Here is a 20,025-nt window from a genome sequence, read left to right on the forward strand (position 1 = left end):
CTTTAAATTTTATTTGCAATTCTTTAAACAAAATAAATAAATGTTTACTTATTCATATTAAGATGAATTTGTTATCATATCTCTTTGGATCTAACCAATTTTTAAATGAATTTTCGGACGAAAAAGTGTTTGACAGGCAAGGATTTTGTAGGTTAAAGATGATGGTAAAATCTGCTGAGAATTAGTTGATATGGGTTAGGTTATTTTAATTAATTTTTTGATAAAATATTTTATATTAATAATAAAATTATGTGTATATATATTTTATATATAATTTAAATATATAAATATTGTATCATCATATAATTAAATAATTTTAAATTAAAAATAAAATAGTACATACTCATATAATAATATATTATCTATATACTTAAATTATGTATTAAAAATTTGTATATATAATATTATTTATATAATAATATTACGATAATTTATAGTAATATTAATTTTTTCCCATTCCTGGCAATTTATTTTTGCATTTATGAATAAATAAATAAATAAAGCTAAAAAATCCGAACATTCCCAGTGACCAATAATGAGAAGCCAGCTGAGCCAGAAATCAATCAGCGCAAATAGGAGGTTACAAATGGGTCCCATTTTTTTTTTCGAATTTAAAAAAATAAAAGAAATTGTTAGTCACCTTAATCCAGCGCGATTTTACTCCCACCACGTAAAATTTTCTCTTCTTTTTTTGAATTTCTCATCCTCAGGAAAATTCTTTGTACATGGAATCAGGATTTCACCTTTTCCTTCTCTTCTCTTGTTCCGTCAAAGTAAGTTCCTCATATTTCCCTCTATTTATCGTTTCTGTGTGTAGGGTTTTGCAGAGCATGTAAGTCAAGTTTCCGTTTGTTGTTTTTCATTTTTTGTTTTTTAATTTACGAGAGGATCAAAACTAGCAGAGGCGTGTTGGCTTGACTTAAATTTTGTGATTGAATTAAATTTGAGTTTCCTTTGAATTTTAAATTTAAATTTTGAAAAAAAGAAGGAAACTTGGTAGCATATCAATCTTGCTTAACAAACTTGATATTAGCTTGTTGAAGTATTACGGCTTTACACGTTACGTGAAGAAAATATATGTTGATAGTGTTGCCAGTTTGAGTAATTTTTTATTTGATGTAATTCAAGTTTCTGCATGTTCTTCTGGAATTCATTTTATTTGTCTCAAATTGATTGAAATTGAATTCTGTTTACTCGTTTAGGGGTTTTTATTTGTGCTTGTGTGGCAATAGAAGGTATTTCAGTTTTTTGCTTAGCCTAGTTTATCTCTTTGTGTTATCAATGACAGGTTTGCTGAAGGCTAAGCTCTGTTTTATGGTGACATCTTGCCTTTGCTGAAGATGAAATTTGATTTTCTTAGTATTGGATGGTCTAGCATCCATTTGAAAGAGGATATGCAAGAAAACCTTGAATCTAAGTCTGTGATCATCGAACAACCGGAACAAAAGGCTGGTTTTGACATCAAGCTATGGATATGTTCACTCATATCTCTTGTTCCTTGGGCGATTAATGGTAGAGATGATAATCGGGGACCAACAACTATAAACAGAAGGTTGAAGAAGCGTGCCCGGCTACAAGGGTTTAATGACCCTACTCTCAGAGTTAACCATGTGAAATTTAGACCATATGTGTCAAAGGTCCCGTGGCATAAAGGTGCAAGGGCATTTCTCTCCCAGCTGTTTCCTAGGTATGGACACTATTGTGGACCGAATTGGTCCAGTGGGAAAGACAAAGGTTCTCATATTTGGGACAGGAGACCGATCGATTGGTTGGATTATTGTTGTTATTGCCATGACATAGGTTATGACACTCATGATCAGGCTGAATTGCTGAAAGCAGACTTAGAGTTTCTTGAATGCTTGGAGAGGCCGCATATGAGTACTATGGGAGATGCTCGTGCGGCTACTATTTACAGGACAATGTGCATCTTAGGTAGGTTGGCCTACTCTTTCTTTCTTTTATTCATTTTTATCATGTTGGTTTTATGTTCTTTTTGTCATTGCTTTTATGCTATTGATTCCAATCAGCATGCTGTGAATGGTAGGTCTGAAGACTATGTTAATACCGTATAGAAGACACCTGGTGAAGCTACAAGCTGGACATCCGTTATTTGATTTTAGATGGTTAAGCAAATTCAACTGGAGAAGGATTCAGTTGCAGAAAACCTGAAAAATAGATCACAGAGTTCTGGGAACTGGCCAGCCACAGGGATGAGTCCCTATCTTGCAATCGCAGCAGGTAGAAGAGTATATAGGTATCTGATATTCTATTATTTATTTTTGTTGAAGTTTACCTGTGCTAGAGCTTTATTGAAGCTTCTGTCGGGAATAAGAACTTCCGAACCCAGTCCTCCTTTAGCTTTTCCCCCTGCCTACTGCCCGCACTGTTAAATGATATACAGAACTAGCTTAACAGCTTTAAATTTGCTTGCCACTACCTGAACATAAATGTCGATATTTTGCTTGAATAATTGTATTTACATATAGGATTTACAATTCTTGATCATACTGGTCTTAAATGTCAGATGTGTGCTTTTGAGGAAATGAAATGCTAATGGTAACCTCATTTAGCTTGAAGATTTTCTTTCAGCCCCCAACCACGTAACAATCCAATTAAAATTAGTTGAGAAGTTTTCTTCCATTTTCATTAGTTTTATCTCTTAAACTCCTTGAAAGTTAAGAATTTTGATGGAGATTTGAGGGAATGAGGGAGCTTGAAATTGCATTATTATTTGACAAACTTATCACTAAGAATGACAACAAGGAGAGGCGGAGAGGGGATTCAATCTTTGTTTCTGTTATAGGGATAATAAAAATTTTTCATCCCTTTCTTATTAAGAAAAATTCTCTTTTGTATTCGTTGAAAAAAATCTCTTCCCCATACGTGTGGGAAAAAATCCCCTTTTGATATCTTTTAAATACAACATAAATATATTAAATAACAAAATTAAATAAAATTAAAATTAACCTACTATTTTAAATATCATAAATATGATATATTAATTACTTTAATATGCATAATAAACGTTTAAATAAATTTAAAAAACATAAATAATATAAAATTATAAAAATATGTTAATATTTTTAGTAAATACAATAATATAAAAGGATGATGATAAAGATAAAGATGGGGATGGGGACTGGGGGCGGGGACATATGTATCCTTTTTTTTTATTACGGAAATTTTTTTCGTCCTCGTTCCCTTTTCCATTTCTATCTGGAGGGTTGAGACTCTTTAAATTCAAATCGAAATTATCATCTCTACTGATCACTGGTAATGGTAAGGGTGTTTCTTTTTGGGGAAATTATAATAAATGCCTAAAATTGAAGGGCGTTCAACGAAATTGCGCAAGACTCTAAAAATTAAGCGAAATTGCCCTCAATTTGAGAAATGACTTAACTACCATTATATGTAAACCCCACATTTCCCATGGATTTACTGTTTAAGTTTAAAGAAAAATTCGGATTTCCCACGAGTCTCCCACAGGCGCAACGGGTTTCGGTCTTTTTTGTCGATTTTTCGTTGATTTTGCATGTTTTCTGACAACCGAAAATGACAAATAAAGATAGTACATTATCCCACTTCTTGTTTGAATCAATTTATTGTTAGAAATATTGAGATTTGAGAGAGATTTTGATGTTTGAATGTTTAAGGTTTTAATTTTAAACAATACATAAAATGTTTTGATTTTTGGTTGTTTTGCTTAAATTTCTTGAGGGATTTTGTGTTATTGGATGTATAAATTTGATTTGTGTTAAAAGTAGAGACTGAAATGACTATTTTTAGCCAAAAAATGGGTTAGATATGAAACAATCCAATTAAAATTAGTTGAGAAGTTTTTTTCCATTTTCATTAGTTTTATCTCTTAAACTCCTTCAAAGTTAAGAAATTTGATGGAGATTTGCCGGAATGAGAGAGCTTGAAATTGCATTATTATTTGACAACTTATCACTAGGGACGACAACAATGAGGGGCGGGGGGAGGATATCAATCCTCGTCTTTGTTACGGGAATGATAAAAATTCTTTATCCCGTTCTTACGAAGAAAGATTATCTTTTGTATCCGTTGAAAAAAATCTTTTTCCTATACTTGTAAAAAAAAATCTCCTTTTGATATATGTTATATACAACATAAATATATTAAATAACAAAATTAAATAAAATTAAAATCAACCTACTATTTTAAATATCATAAATATGATATATTAACTACTTTTATATGCACAATGAAAGCTAAAATAAATTTGAAAAACATAAATAATCTAAAACCATAAAAATATGTTAGTATTTTAAATAAATATATTAATATAAAATAATGAACATAGAGATAGAGATGGGGATATAGATGCGGACAGGGGGCGGGATAGGGAGAAGATATATGTATCCCCTTTTTTGATTGTGAGAATTTTTTGTCCTTCCCCTTTTTCGTTTCTATCTAGAGGGTCGAGGCTCTTTAAATTTATATCAAAATTGTCATCTCTATTTATCATTGGTAATAGTAGGGGTGTTTTGATAGTTTTGAAAACTTTTAGGTGCATTAAGATTAAACCATTACACAAGGGTCTGCGACGTGAAACGGAGTTTTATATAAAATTCAAATAATAAACTAAGAAGGTTATAAAAAATTAATTTTGAGCGCAAACCTCTTGACGACGAATTTTTGACCGTCTAGATGAAGAGTCAAACTCTTTCAACGGCCACGATCGTTCAATGACTTGTTCAACGGAGCTCGCAAGTTGTGCAACGTTGAGTAGACTTCAAGATGTTACCAAGATAAGGACGGCTATTATTATATTATAAGAAAGTTCTTAAGATTTTAAAAATAAATGATAAAACGTCATTTAATAAATACGTATTAAGTATTTATTAAATTAAAATCGCGCAAGGGAGATATTTATATATTTATTTCAACTTGGAAATAGACCCCTCATTTTTTTCTAACAATTTCGACATACATTTATATGTTGTTAATAATAGATAGTGTTAGATCGTAGTTAAATTAAGCTTAAGTTTGTTTGAATTTGAGTTTGATTTGATTTATATGAAACTAAATCTAAACTTATTTTAAAGGAGTTTGAGTTTGATTTGTTTTAAAAGAGTTAAGCTCGAGTTTTTAGTTAAACTCGTTGTTAAAATGATATTATTTTAATATATATTGATCAAAATAATATTATATTGTATCAAAATTTTTAAATTCACGAGTTTGAGAAGTTAAATACTCGAGTTCAAATTTGAAATTATTAAATTTTATATTTGAGATGTAGTTCACCGAAATTAAATTCGTTTTGGGTTTCAATAAACTTGATTCGAATCTAACAGTAATATAATAATGGGTAATAGTATTCTTCTATAAATATCTCTCTTTTAAAGCATGAAATTTATATCTAGATTATTAAAATTATACATTAGTCAATTAGAAGTAAAGACTGAAGATATATATCATAATTTTATATTTATAATTTATTTACCAATTTTATTTTAATTTTTTTAATTTTTATTGCTTTTGTTTTTTATGGAAGACTTTTTAAAATTCCACATATTTTTTAACATAAGTATTTATTTTTAAATTTGATACCATAATTATAAAATTATTTGAATGAAGCTTCTATAAACAGAAAAAAATTAAAATTATTTATAAAAAATTCAATTCTAAATTTTAATAATTCTTAATTTCTCTAATTATTATCAACAATTTGAAAATTTAAAAAATATTTTGTGATATATAAAAAAAAATATCAAAACACTAAAAAAAAAAAAGAAAAAAAAGCTAAAATTAGTAAATTTAAATTACAAAGAGAAATGAAAAAAACAAAAGAGACAGAACGTTGCCGTTTTGAGAAATGGCCGCCTGAAAGAAATCCGCGGAAAGAGGGAGGAAATCGCATTGAATTGAGAGGCTTCAAACCTCATCCCCAATTGGCCAAAACCCAATTTACCATATACCAAAACCAACACCTCTTCCTCTCCTCTCTTCTTCTCTCTCTAAACCAAACCCTAACAATCTCCCTTCCTCTCTTTCCGATGATGCTCTGATTCTCACCACTTTCTAGATCTAATTCCACTCGGTCCGTTCCTCTATCCTTCAACTTTTATCTTTTGCTTTCTTTTTCTTTATTTGTTCTTCTTTGTTTTTGTTTTCACATTTGTTCGCGATTTCTGTTATTTAATTGATCTGATTTTATTGTTTCGTGTATTTTCGTTTACGTTTCTGTCGCGGATCGGATTTCGCTTTGATGTTGACTTTTTGCTTCGTTCTTTAAGTTTTGTTTGTTCGTAGAACATTGGTTTCCTGAGATTGCTAATTGGAGTTATCAGTTATATTTACTTAGGTTTTTTTTAAATTAAAGAGGACGGGAGTTGTGAAATTATGGCGGATTGATTTTGATTTTATGAATTAGAAAGCTTCATGGAGCTTTCTTGTAGCCGTAATTAGTTTTAAGTGGTGATTGGTGGATGGGATGTGTGCATGTATATGTTATTAGTTGTTTAGTTTAAAATCCGTTCCTGGAAACTGGAAATTGTTTAGGAGTTTTGCTGTTGCTGATGTTTTTGCAGATTTAATGTAATTTGAAGTTGGTCGAATATATTTTATGGATGATGATAGTGCAGATGGATAAAGTGTCCGCTCCTTCATCAAGGGAGCGTGTGCAGCGTCTCTATGAAAAGGTATCATTTGATTAATTCTTCTACTCTTCAATCTTTACTATGATTTTCCCCGCAATTTAAATCATAATGAGATTAATAAGATGTCATTGGATTTTGTAAAATTTGTGCTGTGGATGGTCCTTATATTCTGTCCTTCCTTTCTCTTATTTGTTTGTTTAAAGCATCTTTCAATGAATCCATGGGCAGCAACTTTTTGTTTTTGTTTGTATACAGAACATTGAGTTGGAAAATAAGCGGCGGAAGTCAGCTCAGGCACGCGTTCCTTCTGATCCCAATGCATGGCAACAAATGCGTGAGAATTATGAAACAATAATTCTTGAGGACTATGCCTTCTCTGAGCAGCACAATATCGAATTTGCATTGTGGCAGTTACATTACAAGAGGATTGAGGAGCTGAGAGCACATTATAGTGCTGCTATATCTGCCACTAGATCAAACACATGTCAGGGTGTGAAAGTGCCTGCAAAACCTGATCGAGTCTCCAAGATTAGACTGCAGTTCAAAACCTTTCTTTCTGAAGCAACTGGATTTTATCATGAACTTATATTGAAGATAAGAGCAAAGTATGGTCTTCCTTTAGGGCATATTTCTGAGGATTCTGAGAATCAAATTACCATGGACAAAGATGGGAAGAAACTTGCCGAGGTGAAGAAAGGTTTGGTATCTTGCCACCGTTGTCTTATATACTTGGGTGACCTTGCAAGGTACAAAGGATTATACGGGGAGGGTGATTCCAAATCTCGTGAATATGCAACAGCTTCGAGTTACTATTTGCAATCTGCATCTCTTGTTCCCTCAAGTGGCAACCCCCATCATCAGGTTTGTGATTATTTTTCGATGTGATTATTAACGAGGAAATTCAAATTCTATTCTCATTTTTTCTTATATGATTTAGATTTGCCATATTATACTGTGATGATTCTTCTATTGTGATGTGCTTGTATTTTTTCAGCTTGCTATATTGGCTTCTTATTCTGGTGATGAGTTGGTTGTTGTTTATCGTTATTTTCGGAGTTTGGCTGTTGATACCCCCTGTACAACTGCCAGGGATAACTTGATTGTATTATTTGAGAAGGTATTTTCTTCATTTAACTAGACAATGTACTAATATTCAGTACAGTTGATGTGACTGCGTTTTCACTTATTGTGTTAACATCCCTGGATAAAGACATGCATGGGATACTGTTTTTTGGATGTGGCTTTTTAGAGGAAGTGTAAAAGAAAATTTTGACAGTGTATCTTGATTGTCTCTGGAGTTTGAAAGTTGTGTAGATTATTACCTCTTTTATCTTTCATGTCATTGTCCTGTCTCTCATTGTGACATTATAATTGTGACACTGGTAGGAACTTTTGCATCATTCATAATTATTTGATTGATAAAGTGTGTTTTGCTGTGTATTGATTTCATATATTAGGGATATGTAGTGTTGGGTTTTCAGTATTTCTTCTATAATGATGGTCTGACAGAATTCTTGGAAAGATTTTTGTGGATATCTTAGTATTTGAGTATGTTGAGTACCATGCATCTTCATGTGCATGGTTAGTCTAGTTGTTTTGTGCGAATGACTTGAGTTCTATTCTATATATTCATAAATTAATCTTCATTTTGTTTTATTACGTGGTCCCTTATTTTTGTGGCAGAACCGTCAGATATACTCTCAGATGTCTGGGGATGTTAAATTGTCTACTGCCAAGGAGCATCAACGCAAAGGAAGAGGGAAAGGTGAAGCAAAACTTGCTTCTAGAGATACTGACATAGAGGCCAGCTCTGTGAAGGAAATTGTGCCTAGTGTACAGGAGATGCTCAAATCATTTTGCACCCGCTTTGTGCGTTTAAATGGCATTCTTTTCACACGTACAAGGTATTTAAACTTTTGAAATATATTTTATATACTATACACTGGTTTTTGAGATCTGTCCTTACTATTATTTTTATTGCTCAGTCTGGAGACATTTGCAGAAGTCCTTGCTTTTGTTAGCAGTGGATTATGTGAGCTTCTTTCATCTGGCCCAGGGGAGGAGCTGAGTTTTGGATTAGATGCAGCTGAGAATGCTCTTTTTATTGTTAGGTTTATCTCCATCCTTGTATTCACAGTCCATAATTTGAAAAAGGAAACTGAAAATCAGACTTATGCAGAAATCGTACAGCGTGCTGTGCTTCTTCAGAATGCTTTCACTGCTGTGTTTGAGTTAATGGGGCATGTCATAGAGAGATGTATTCAGCTGAGGGATCCATCTTCAAGTTATCTGTTACCTGGTCTTCTGGTTTTTGTTGAGTGGTTGGCGTGCTGTCCAGAAATAGCTGCTGGCAGTGATGGTAATGAGAAGCTGGCAACTGTTCGAACAAATTTTTGGAATCAGTGCATATCCTTCCTGAATAAAATTCTGTCACTGGGGCCAATGTCCATGGATGATGATGAAGATATAACTTGCTTTTTTAACATGAGCAGGTATGATGAAGGGGAAACTGAAAATCGACTGGCTTTATGGGAGGATTTTGAGTTGAGAGGATTCTCACCTCTTCTTCCTGCACATACTATCTTGGATTTTTCAAGGAAACATTCCTTTGGAGGTGATATCAATAAGGAAAGGAAAGCCCGCCTTAAAAGGATTCTAGCTGCTGGGAAGGCATTGACAAATGTAGTTACTGTTGACCAAAAAACAGTATGCTTTGATTCAAGGGTGAAGAAATTTCTTATCGGTGTTGAGCCTTCGGATGATGTAACATTCAGCTCCTACCCAGACGTTTCCAACTCAAATGATATAGTGCAAGAAAATCAAACTGAGAAAGAGATTGATTTGGCTGTTGTTCAACCAAACCTAGAGCTTTACATGGATGGGGAAGAGGAGGATGAAGTGATTGTTTTTAAGCCAGCAGTGACAGAGAAGAGAGCAGATGCAATTGGCTCAAACTGGATGTCCTTTGATGGCTTGAAGCCTGCTCATAATGCATCTGCTAGTGATCTGCAATTACATGGTGGTCCTGTTTCGGCTCCTATAAATAAGCTATACCAGGCATCTACTTTTGATAATAGTTCCCAAGTACCTGTATCTGTTGCTAGTATTCTACCTCAGCAGCTCCAGCCGTTTCAACTGCATGCTTCAAACTGGTTAATGAAAGAAGAAGCTTCTCTTGCTAATAGCTTAAAAGGTTTGAGGGTCTCAGAAAATGAGCATGTTGTGAAACATGATTTGCAGGAAAATATAGGCGTTTCATTCCCAGATTTTGGGCTGGTTCCAATCCAGCAATCTGTTAATGCTAGTACTAGTAGTTTGGCCTACAGTCATTTGAAAGAGCCAGAAGCTATGATACCACCCAAGATTGATGCTGTTGCTGGAGTTACTTTTGACAGTTTAGCTGTAAAAGCTACATCAGCATTGCCAGCAGGCCAGAGGAAAAATCCAGTTAGCCGCCCTGTTCGGCATCTTGGACCTCCACCTGGCTTCAGCCCTGTTCCTTCCAAACAAGTGACTGCACCAATTTCGGCTTCATACTTGACTAGCGAAAATCCTCTGATTGATGATTACAGCTGGTTGGATGGATATCGGTTGCCACCTTCAACGAGAGGCCTTGGTATTTCCACCAATTATCCATCACATGCAAATCCTCAATATATCGGTAATAGCAATGGTGTTACGGGGACAGTCAGCTTTCCGTTTCCTGGAAAACAAGCTCCAGCAATGCAGCAGCTCCAGTTTGAAAAACAGAAAGGCTGGCAGGATTTCCAAACTTTTGATCATCTAAAATTGCAGCATGAACAGCAGCTGCAGCAACAGCAATTGGGTAATGGGAACCAGCAGTTTGCTCCTCTGCCTGAGCAATATCAAGGACAGTCTATCTGGGCCGGTCGTTATTTCGTGTGATATCAGTTAAAAGCATAGCTGGTAAGATGTGTGCTAATGCTGCTCTAACCCTGCATTACTTTCATTACTTTTATTTAAAAAAATTTTTTGCACCTTCATTTTATGCCCTACTTGATTTTCTAGTTGTTAAATATAACTTTAATGTTTAGAAGTTTTTGTACTCTAATATATATTTTTTATTCTTGAAGTTATTGAGAATGATTCTGGTGGATGTACCTGCATTCTTTTGCTAGCATGTTCAAACTCCAACTCTGAAGCCTTGTCGGTGTTAAATTTTATGTTGTTGGAGCATTGGTGGCCTTGGCTCATTGCAGGCGCTTGCTACTACAGAAGTGAGTATCCTAAATTTAATTTAATTGATGAATAAATTTGTTTATAAGTGTGCATTATTGGTGCTTACATATGCATTGGTGAGCAGATGTTCAATACCTTCTATATGTATGCTTTTTTAAGTTAGTACTCTATTAATGAGTATCCTAAATTTAGTACATCATTAATGAATATGTTTTGGCTGTTTTCGTTTGTTTCAGATTTCACTGAGCTCTTTTGGCTGGGAAGAGAAATATTGAAACATCGTATGGTGAGAAGTTGGAAGAAGTAATTTGCCTTATCGGGATAGGGGCTGGAGAATAGAATGTGTTAATATGATCATCATTGGTTTCAAAGCTTGTCAATAAAGGATGGGTGTGCTCGCTATGCTTCTTAACTTTTGTAAGGGTGAAGATGTTGAAGCTGCTGCTACCATCATCGGTTGGCAGCAGCTGATCATATAATAATGCATTTGGTAAGTTGTATGCAGGTTATAGCATCAGGGGTCGTCTACTGATAGGAAGGCTTGGCTTCCAGGTATGTTTGGTTGGGTGTCTGAACTGAAGTTGGCTGGTTTGGTGGGTTTTTTATTGAAGAAGAGCAGAATATATAATGGGTACAAGTGTCTGTGTGGTCGTGTCTGGATAATCGGAATAAAAAAAAAAACCTCAATGTTCTGTTATGTTACTTTATGCTTTATCAGTATTTTCTTCTAAGTTGTAATTGAGCTCGCAGGTTGAGTGGACGGTGTGGTCTTCTTTATCTTAAATAAGCTTGTGAAATAACACTACCTGTGTTAGTGGTGAAACGGTGTTTGATGTGTGGATTTCATCTTTTACTGTTTGATGATATTTTACTCTTGTCGGTATATTTGTGTTGAGCAATGCAATATATACTTAATTGGATATATAATTAGTATATGTTGATAATGTATTATTACGTAATTAAGTATTTTATTTTTAATTTAAAATTATTTTATCACATTAAAAATGACAGTGAGTCTGGTCAGTGTTGGCAGTCTGTTCTGTTGGACCTTCGGCTCTCACAATACTGGGCCTTACGGGTTGGGATGAACCGTAGAAAATATGAGGCTCATGACTTGGTGCTACAGTGATAGACCAAGTCGGGCCTTATAGTAATGAATGTTGTTGTGTTAATCTTTTTTAAAAAATGCTTTTTAATTAAAAAAATTTAAATTATGTTTTTAAAATCGTTTTTTAATTATTAAAATTGAAGACAGTATTTTAAATATTTTATTAATAATTTTTTATTTATGATAAAGGAATGTGTTATATCATAAAAAATATTATAATGTAATATAAATTAATTAATTCTATTTTAAATTTAGATCTATTTATTAAATATTTTGATTGATAAAATATAAATATAAATATAAAAAATTATTATTTGTGAATACAGTTTTAGAATAAGAAAAAATGAGAAGGGAGGGATTTTAGAGAATAATGAAATTTGTAAACGAGAAGGGGGTGTTGGGTTTATATAAAATATAAAATTTTTTTAAAAAATGCAACGGCTTGCGCTTGACGCAGAAGTTGTTCTGCTGTGTGGTAGAATTCTGTCACATAGGACACGACAGAAGGGTAAGGGCAGAAGCCGTTCTTGCCCTTCATATTTAATACATTTTCTTTAAACATGTCAACAGTAACTGGCCGGGGCTCTACAGGCTCACGACTCGATCCTGATAGCTCATGGTTCGGTTGTAGGTTGGTTTGACTCAATTAATTTAAATCATATAATAAAATATTATTTATATTTTATTATAATTTCCCCTATTTATATATAAATTATATATAAATAATAATATATTATTATATAATTAAATAATTAAAAATAAATTAATATTTAATTATAAAAAATATATCATAATTTTTATATAAAAATTACATATATAATTTTATTAATATAAAAAATAAATATATATAATTGTATTAATGATGTTGGAGGGAATATTTCAAAATAAGACGAAGGCAATCCTTGTGAGGCTGACAGGGATGGATTTTTTATTGTCTCGTTCCCGTTTGGTCATGCATCCAGCTGTCACGCATAATTTATTAAAATATTAAAGAATCTGCCGTATTTTCAAATAATTATCAAAATGCTGTCAACCTTGATTCATTTGCTGAAAGCTCTGACCATTTTCTTTCTTCCCCATTTCTCGTATCTTTTTCTCGCATTAACTTAAAACCCTATATCTGAATTGACAACATGACGCGGTGGTGGTGGCAGAACGGCACAGCGTTGTCGACGGCGACACAATACAGATGCTTGGCTAGCATTGCGAACTTGTCGGCTGCGACGCTTGGCCTTTCCTGCCTCTTCTTGGTAGTTTTTCCCCAATCAACTTCAATCACAGCACCGTCAAACTCATTAATCTATTCCAAATTTGTTCTAACCCCATAGACAAAAAAAGTTTCATTGCTGAGGAAGAAACAAAATTCCAACCCCCCACCAAGCGCCAACTCCCGTTATCAATAACGTCAGAGCAAAATCACAGCACAACCTGCACAATCCTTGGTACCCTACAACACAACACAAACAAAGATTTTGTATTGGACTTGTTTGTGTTGAATTGAAATGGTTTATCACTGCAACTAGAAAAAGAAAGTTTCTGGAATATAAAATTAAAGAACATTAAGTTTAGTTAAATTGTAGGTTAAATGGTGGATACGGGATCGAGGATTCTCTGTTATTCTTGTAATAGGGGAGAAACGAAGATGGACATGAGTGAGAAATTTAACATCATCAGATCCCATTGTCATCTCAAATACCAAATCATTTATGGATGTATTGTCAAGAATAAGAAATTAAAGAATCATAAGTATTCTCAAAATCTGCAAGGTTAGAATTACAATCATAGAATATGATCCTAATTACATATTTCTACCTTTTGTCACATGTAACAGGAATTGAAATTGTTGGATACCTATTTTCAATTTTGATCTCCACGTATAATCGACTTAAGAGTGTAACATCCATAAGTGTGAAAAAAATTACAATTTTAACCTATTAAATGATCATATATAAAGGGTTTATATTCATTCAAATCATATAAGATAGACGATATAAATATCATATCACATTAAATAATTTAAGTGTTTGAATTATCGTTTATAGTGATATATTATTGTTTTAATAGTTATCTAATTTGAATTTTATTTGAGACATGATTGTGTACGACTCCCATCGTTATGTCATATTGTTCTTATCTATTTTAAACTTATATGATATTTTCCCTTTCATTTAACTAGTGAACTAGTGGAAAATTTTGACAACTTAAGGGGTTTTCGGCTTCAAAATCAATGGCAAAGAGTTGAGGTAACTAGGAGTTTTTGACACAATGCGATTGATCAATTTTACGATTTTCCATAACTTGATTTTGTTGTTTCATTGAATAGGATCATACTAGGATCTTTATGAAAAGACTACTGTTGCCATAACATGATTTTCGATGGATGGGAATAGATGTTTTATGATTGAAAATATGTCATGGTCGGTTGCATTAGATCCGATGTTGTTTGCCATAACTATGATTATTAAATATACTAGAACATGTTTTTCAAGCAAGATTTTGAGATATGTTTTTGTGAGACTATTACAATGGGGCAATGTGACATAAACTATACACTTATAAAGAGAACGTGAGAGAGTTTATCGATTGTCATCCATTATAGGATATGTTAGGGTATAAAATACATTAATTAACATCTGTAATAGAATAAGTCAAGATCGAGAGTTTGTCGATTAACGTCTACAGTGAGATAAGCTAGGACAGTGATAATCAGAGAAATTGAGTCATATGGTTAAATTGTTGAGTCTCTCTCTTAGTGTAATCCAATTGATATAGAATAAAAATCAAAAGAATTTTTTAAGAAAATGCTTACATCACTAACTTCCGAGAGATGATTTAATGAACTTTTTAAGAAACTCCTATTTAGTGGGATCAATTGTTGCTAATTATGAATTGTTGTAAAACTTTTAGTGTAATTTTCGTAAATTGTGACGGTAATTTTAGATTATTAGATTAATGCACTTTGAAAATAAATGATATTGATTATGATCTAGTCTTAAAATTGTAACTTAACTTGTATTAAGATAGTATTTGGGTAGAAGTCTATCCTAACTAATTCTAGTTTTATCGTGTTTCTAGTTTCTAAATTTTAGAAAAGGATTGATTCTAACTCTGATTTTGGTTTCGATTTTATTCATATATTTTCAATAGATTTCCGCTCATCCTAAACCTCAATGTAAGCGAAAATTAATACTAACCTAGGATCATAGGAAAAACATACCCGATTTACTAAATCTGATAATTAATGATGATTAATAATTCGATACTCTCCTAGGAATATCCACAATACACTTTACTGATTTGTTTCCTTGTTTCTATAAAAATTCTTCCAGAGAATAGAAGAGAAAGAGTATTGTGTTTTCTATATTTTTTTTGCGTAAGAATTTTAACTCCCAATGAAAGTTACGCCAGTTCAAATAAAAAAAGAGAGTGCCAATTATTTTTAATAATTGTCAAGGATAAAATTAGAATTATTATATATTATAGGTTAATATTGTATTTACAGTTATAATATATCGGTCAACCCATTATAGATGGATCGGATCCAATACTCAAATACTAGAAGAATTTATATGGGGAAGAGGAATAATTAAATATATGAATTGATTAAAATAATTGGAAGTAAACATTGGCATGCAAAAGCGGGTAAATATGCAAAGAAATTGACATCTGTCAGACTCACCATGGCCTCCCCGGAAACTTATGCCATTTTTTTTTTTTTAAATGTTTGTATTATTGTGATATCTTAATTAATCAATGATTATGACATCTTTTATTATTATTATTATTATTTATGCAATTTTTTTGCCTTTTTTACTATAATTCTTTTTTTTTTAAGGCACTCATAAATTCTTTTGGAATTTATTTTAAATTATTACTCAAGTACAACATTTCCGTGACCACAAAGACTCTCTTTTCCAGCCTGTCACAAACTCATTCATTTTATATACAAGTCTCTTGGCATTATTCACACCCATTATTTGCTTAATTTGCAATTTCACCTGTAAAGTTTCAAAAATATAAATATTCATTACTCTATTAACATTCATCAAAATATCATTTAGCTAAAAATATTAAAAAAACTAAAAATTTATTATATTTTTCTTTATTTAAAGTTTGAAAAGTGAACATTTTTTCTTTAAGGTTTTTTTCTCTTTTTCTCTGATCATCAACGTTCTCTCTCTCCGGTCTCTTTTGTTGATCTCCCCTGTCATCTTTGTTGAAATCATTTTCGTCTCTGACGAAATCAATAAGAAAGGGCAACGGGAATGACTAGAGGGAAGAAAATGTTGATGGTCGAAAAGAAGATGGGCATCAAAAAGTGAAATCTAGGTTGAAAATGCTCACTTTTCAAAGTTTGAATAAGAAAAAATGGTTAGATTTTAAAACTAAATAAAGGATGTGATAAACTTTTAATTTTTTAATATTTTTAATTAAATAATATTTTTATTTTTAATCTAAACAATAAATTTTATCATAAGGATACGAGTTTAAATTTTTTAAATTTAATATATGAAATTTTATCATTTATTGTTTCAACAAAACTCGAGGGAACAAGTCTTTTGGCTTATATAAAATGGAATATCCAAAAGATATAATGTTATTTTATATAATTGTTAACTGAGATACTATATCATACAATTTCTCTCCTTTATTGATATCAAATATTATAGATTTTCTCCTTTTCTGATCGGATCTGTTTCTCATCCACAATTTATTTCCATCTAAGAAACACCAAAACCTTATCTTTCTCATATGTATACACATAACATGTCACCCGACGCAACCAAAATTTCTTTAACTCTTGCCTTTCCTTTCCCATCAACCCATCTCCATTTCTCTCTCTCTCTCTCTGTCTATATATATTTCTCTTCACCGCCATTCAACTAAAATCTTCCCTTTCCACACAACAACCAAAAAAAAAAATTTTTTTGAATAATGTTCTCTAAATTACACTCCTTTTTATGTTTGTTTTTTGTTCTTCTTCTTCTTTTCCATAGCCACACCCTTCATCTCCATGCTAATCCCATCAAAACCGTGGTGGTTTTAGTGATGGAGAATCGTTCCTTTGATCATATGCTGGGATGGATGAAGAAACTCAACCCCAAAATCGACGGTGTTGATGGTTCCCAATTCAATCTATTAAATGCCTCCGATCCCAACTCTCGTCGCTTCTTCTTCAACAACCAGGCTCACTTCCTCGACCCTGATCCCGGCCACTCTTTCCAGGCCATTAGGGAGCAGTTGTTCGGTTCTAATGACACCTCAGCTGATCCCCCTCCTATGAACGGCTTTGCTCAGCAGGCTTTCTCCATGGATCCCTCCTTCAACATGTCTAACGATGTGATGAACGGCTTTGATCCTGATATGCTCCCTGTTTACAAAGCTCTCGTCTCTGAATTTGCTGTGTTTGACAGGTGGGTTCACAGTTCTCCTGGCTGTAAATGTTTACATTAATGGCGCCCATAAATGCTATATTAATTATACACAGAAATGTTCCTATCTTCATCTTATTATATATGTATATATAGAAAGTGTTTCAAGATTTATCTTGGTATTATTGAAATATTATTTTAACACTTCAATGCCTCGTCTAGGTAGTTAAAAAAGGGATTTTAGGTATAAAAAAGTATTAAAAAAATATAAATTTAAGTTTTTTTATAATATATTAAAATTAAAATTTTAACATATTTGATTTAGTTATTTTATTCTATTTAATTTGATTAAAAAATAATAATTTAACTTAAATAATATATATATATATATATATATATATATATATATATATATATATATATATATATATATGTACGTACGTATAGAGATTTTATCACGTGTCCGTAAGAAGTGGCGTCTGTTGGTTTTGACCTAACAAGATTAAGACCAGATAGATAGAAAATCAGAAAATTATATCTGGGGATCAATTGTAATTTAGAAAATTATATATGGGGATCAATTGAATTTTTAATAAATAAGAGGGATCAAAGGAGTTTTAACATAACTTCACAAATTTTTGTATTTTGCTTAGGTGGTTTGCGTCGGTGCCTTCGTCGACGCAGCCCAATAGGCTGTTCGTGCACTCGGGGACATCGGCCGGAGCAACGAGCAACATTCCGGCGTTGCTAATCAAAGGGTACCCACAAAGGACGATTTTCCAGAACCTCGACGACGCTAAAATAGACTGGGGGATATACTACCAGAACATTCCAGCGACACTGTTTTATAGAAACCTAAGAAAGCTGAAATACATTGGAAAATTTCACCCTTACGGCTCGTCCTTCAAGAAAGACGCACAACAAGGCAAGCTTCCGGGTTATGTTGTGCTGGAGCAACGGTACACAGACAGCAAAAAGGAGCCTGCAAATGACGATCATCCAACACATGATGTGTATCAGGGACAGATGTTTGTGAAGGAGGTGTATGAGACTCTGAGGGCCAGTCCACAGTGGAATGAAACTCTGCTTGTGATCACTTATGATGAACATGGTGGATATTTTGATCATGTGGCTACGCCTGTTCGTGGGGTCCCTAGCCCTGATGGGATCGTGGGGCCTGAGCCTTTTCTTTTCAAGTTTGATCGGTTGGGGGTTAGGGTTCCGACGATCATGGTGTCGCCTTGGATTGAAAAGGGCACTGGTAAGTACATCTTAACCCATAAAAACTTCCTACTATCTGTCAAAAAATATTGACAAATGTTTAATTTACCTAATGAACTGATGCACATTGTGTCAGGTCTAAGTAATTAAATTAGTCCACTAAGATTGAAGGGTTTTCGATATGATTCAAAACCCTCTAACATTTTAACAGATAGGCTTATGTGTTTCTATAAATCAATTTACTATATTATAAATATTTTAATGAACTGTATCGAACTGGCCCGTAGGCCTTACCCCAAAGCCTCGATAAGATTAGTATAGCTCGTAGACCTGACACAATCCAGTGCAGTAGCAAACCACCCTAGCCCCCTAACTTGACTAATCCACCCTCACTAATTAGCTACTCAGGCAGCCATTTCACACTACTTTTTTCAAATGGAGATAAAATATAAAGACTCCCCACTTTGTTTTCTTCCTCAATTTGTCAAAACAACCCACTGCGATGGGTTGCTTGGTTGGCTGAGCTTTTCAATTGTCAAACTTAAACCTACCTTAACTTTTATCCACAGTTGCTTTTTTCAACTGAAGGGTTTTTATATGTATAACATCCTTGATTTTGCCCTAGTAAAATACAAGTACATAGAGAAGAAATCAATTATCAAGTTGTAAAGAATTGAAAAAGTCAGACTAATTTTATGATGTGATAATGCAGTTGTGCATGGACCTAATGGGTCACCTTTTCCAACGTCGGAATACGAGCATTCTTCTATTACGGCAACAGTCAAGAAAATCTACAACCTGCCTAATTTTCTTACTAAGAGGGATGAATGGGCGGGCACCTTTGAAGGCATTCTCCAGACTCGGACAGAACCCAGAACTGATTGCCCAGGTAATTGCTTTATCCTCTACCTCTATGAATCTCCCTAACTCATTATATTTTCATTGCAATTCAATTGATTTCACTCTGATATTTGAACAGAGCAACTCCCAACGCCAGTCAGGATCAGGCCCGGTGATGCAAATGAAGACGCACAGCTTAGTGAATTCCAACAGGAGCTACTGCAACTTGCAGCAGTACTAAAAGGAGACAATATCTTTACGAGTTTCCCAGAAAAAATAGGTAAGAACATGACTGTCAAGCAAGGAAAGGAGTACATGGAAGATGCAGTAAGGCGCTTCTTCGAGGCAGGGCAACAAGCTAAAAGAATGGGAGTTGACGAGGAACAAATTGTACAAATGAAACCCTCCCTCACTACAAGATCATCAAAACCTTCAACAAAGCAGCCATAATGAAAAACAGCAACATGACTCTACGTTTCTTTTAATTAAAAAATTTATGAAATTATCAATGGTTCTGTAGATCTAAATAAACTCCAACAGAAATATGTGTCAATCTGATTTCTATAACTATCAAGAAATCACTCCAAGAAAATCAGCATTTGAGCCATTTTATGCTCATTTGACATGCAAATAAGTGCTTTATGCGTGATGAGCTACCATG

The 20,025-nt window shown here is 33.2% G+C and overlaps 3 protein-coding genes across 6 annotated transcripts; all 3 read left to right on the plus strand.

The window, feature by feature from the left end:
• Nucleotides 1-619: 619 nt before the first annotated feature.
• Nucleotides 620-2,576, plus strand: LOC123198426. 2 transcript variants are annotated; one of them, XM_044613138.1, is made up of 3 exons: nt 620-773; nt 1,289-1,932; nt 2,045-2,576. In XM_044613138.1, exons 2-3 carry the CDS (start codon nt 1,341-1,343, stop codon nt 2,167-2,169), a joined length of 717 nt encoding a protein of 238 aa, XP_044469073.1. In that variant the 5' UTR covers nt 620-773; nt 1,289-1,340; the 3' UTR covers nt 2,170-2,576. The 2 variants fall into 2 exon arrangements, with proteins under 2 accessions (XP_044469073.1, XP_044469080.1); XM_044613145.1 differs by lacking the exon at nt 620-773 and adding an exon at nt 814-832.
• Nucleotides 2,577-5,867: 3,291 nt separating this feature from the next.
• Nucleotides 5,868-11,706, plus strand: LOC123208311 (protein SMG7). 3 transcript variants are annotated; one of them, XM_044625742.1, is made up of 8 exons: nt 5,868-6,064; nt 6,555-6,665; nt 6,879-7,484; nt 7,618-7,740; nt 8,307-8,527; nt 8,609-10,550; nt 10,763-10,861; nt 11,060-11,706. In XM_044625742.1, the coding sequence occupies exons 2-6, from the start codon at nt 6,594-6,596 to the stop codon at nt 10,527-10,529; spliced, it is 2,943 nt and encodes a 980-aa protein (XP_044481677.1). In that variant the 5' UTR covers nt 5,868-6,064; nt 6,555-6,593; the 3' UTR covers nt 10,530-10,550; nt 10,763-10,861; nt 11,060-11,706. The 3 variants fall into 3 exon arrangements, with proteins under 3 accessions (XP_044481677.1, XP_044481678.1, XP_044481676.1); XM_044625741.1 differs by having other exon boundaries at nt 5,870-6,064; nt 10,718-10,861; XM_044625743.1 differs by lacking the exon at nt 7,618-7,740 and having other exon boundaries at nt 5,869-6,064; nt 10,718-10,861.
• Nucleotides 11,707-16,680: 4,974 nt separating this feature from the next.
• Nucleotides 16,681-19,995, plus strand: LOC123208769 (non-specific phospholipase C2). The gene is made up of 4 exons (XM_044626290.1): nt 16,681-17,345; nt 17,957-18,564; nt 19,237-19,413; nt 19,504-19,995. The coding sequence occupies exons 1-4, from the start codon at nt 16,867-16,869 to the stop codon at nt 19,812-19,814; spliced, it is 1,575 nt and encodes a 524-aa protein (XP_044482225.1). The 5' UTR covers nt 16,681-16,866; the 3' UTR covers nt 19,815-19,995.
• Nucleotides 19,996-20,025: the final 30 nt, after the last annotated feature.

Source organism: Mangifera indica, chromosome 2, assembly GCF_011075055.1.
Source record: "Mangifera indica cultivar Alphonso chromosome 2, CATAS_Mindica_2.1, whole genome shotgun sequence".
Taxonomy (NCBI): domain Eukaryota; kingdom Viridiplantae; phylum Streptophyta; class Magnoliopsida; order Sapindales; family Anacardiaceae; genus Mangifera; species Mangifera indica.

What these genes read in the sequence shown, in the direction of transcription:
- LOC123198426 (XM_044613138.1), top strand. Translation starts at nt 1,341, where the DNA reads ATGAAATTTGATTTTCTTAGTATTGGATGGTCTAGCATCCATTTGAAA. An exon ending in CAGGACAATGTGCATCTTAG is followed by an intron (nt 1,933 to 2,044) that starts GTAGGTTGGCCT and finishes TGTGAATGGTAG; the next exon opens with GTCTGAAGACTATGTTAATA.
- LOC123208311 (XM_044625742.1), top strand. Translation starts at nt 6,594, where the DNA reads ATGATGATAGTGCAGATGGATAAAGTGTCCGCTCCTTCATCAAGGGAG. An exon ending in TGATTGTATTATTTGAGAAG is followed by an intron (nt 7,741 to 8,306) that starts GTATTTTCTTCA and finishes TTTTTGTGGCAG; the next exon opens with AACCGTCAGATATACTCTCA. An exon ending in ATTCTTTTCACACGTACAAG is followed by an intron (nt 8,528 to 8,608) that starts GTATTTAAACTT and finishes TTTATTGCTCAG; the next exon opens with TCTGGAGACATTTGCAGAAG.
- LOC123208769 (XM_044626290.1), top strand. Translation starts at nt 16,867, where the DNA reads ATGTTCTCTAAATTACACTCCTTTTTATGTTTGTTTTTTGTTCTTCTT. An exon ending in TTGGATTGAAAAGGGCACTG is followed by an intron (nt 18,565 to 19,236) that starts GTAAGTACATCT and finishes GTGATAATGCAG; the next exon opens with TTGTGCATGGACCTAATGGG. An exon ending in ACCCAGAACTGATTGCCCAG is followed by an intron (nt 19,414 to 19,503) that starts GTAATTGCTTTA and finishes ATATTTGAACAG; the next exon opens with AGCAACTCCCAACGCCAGTC.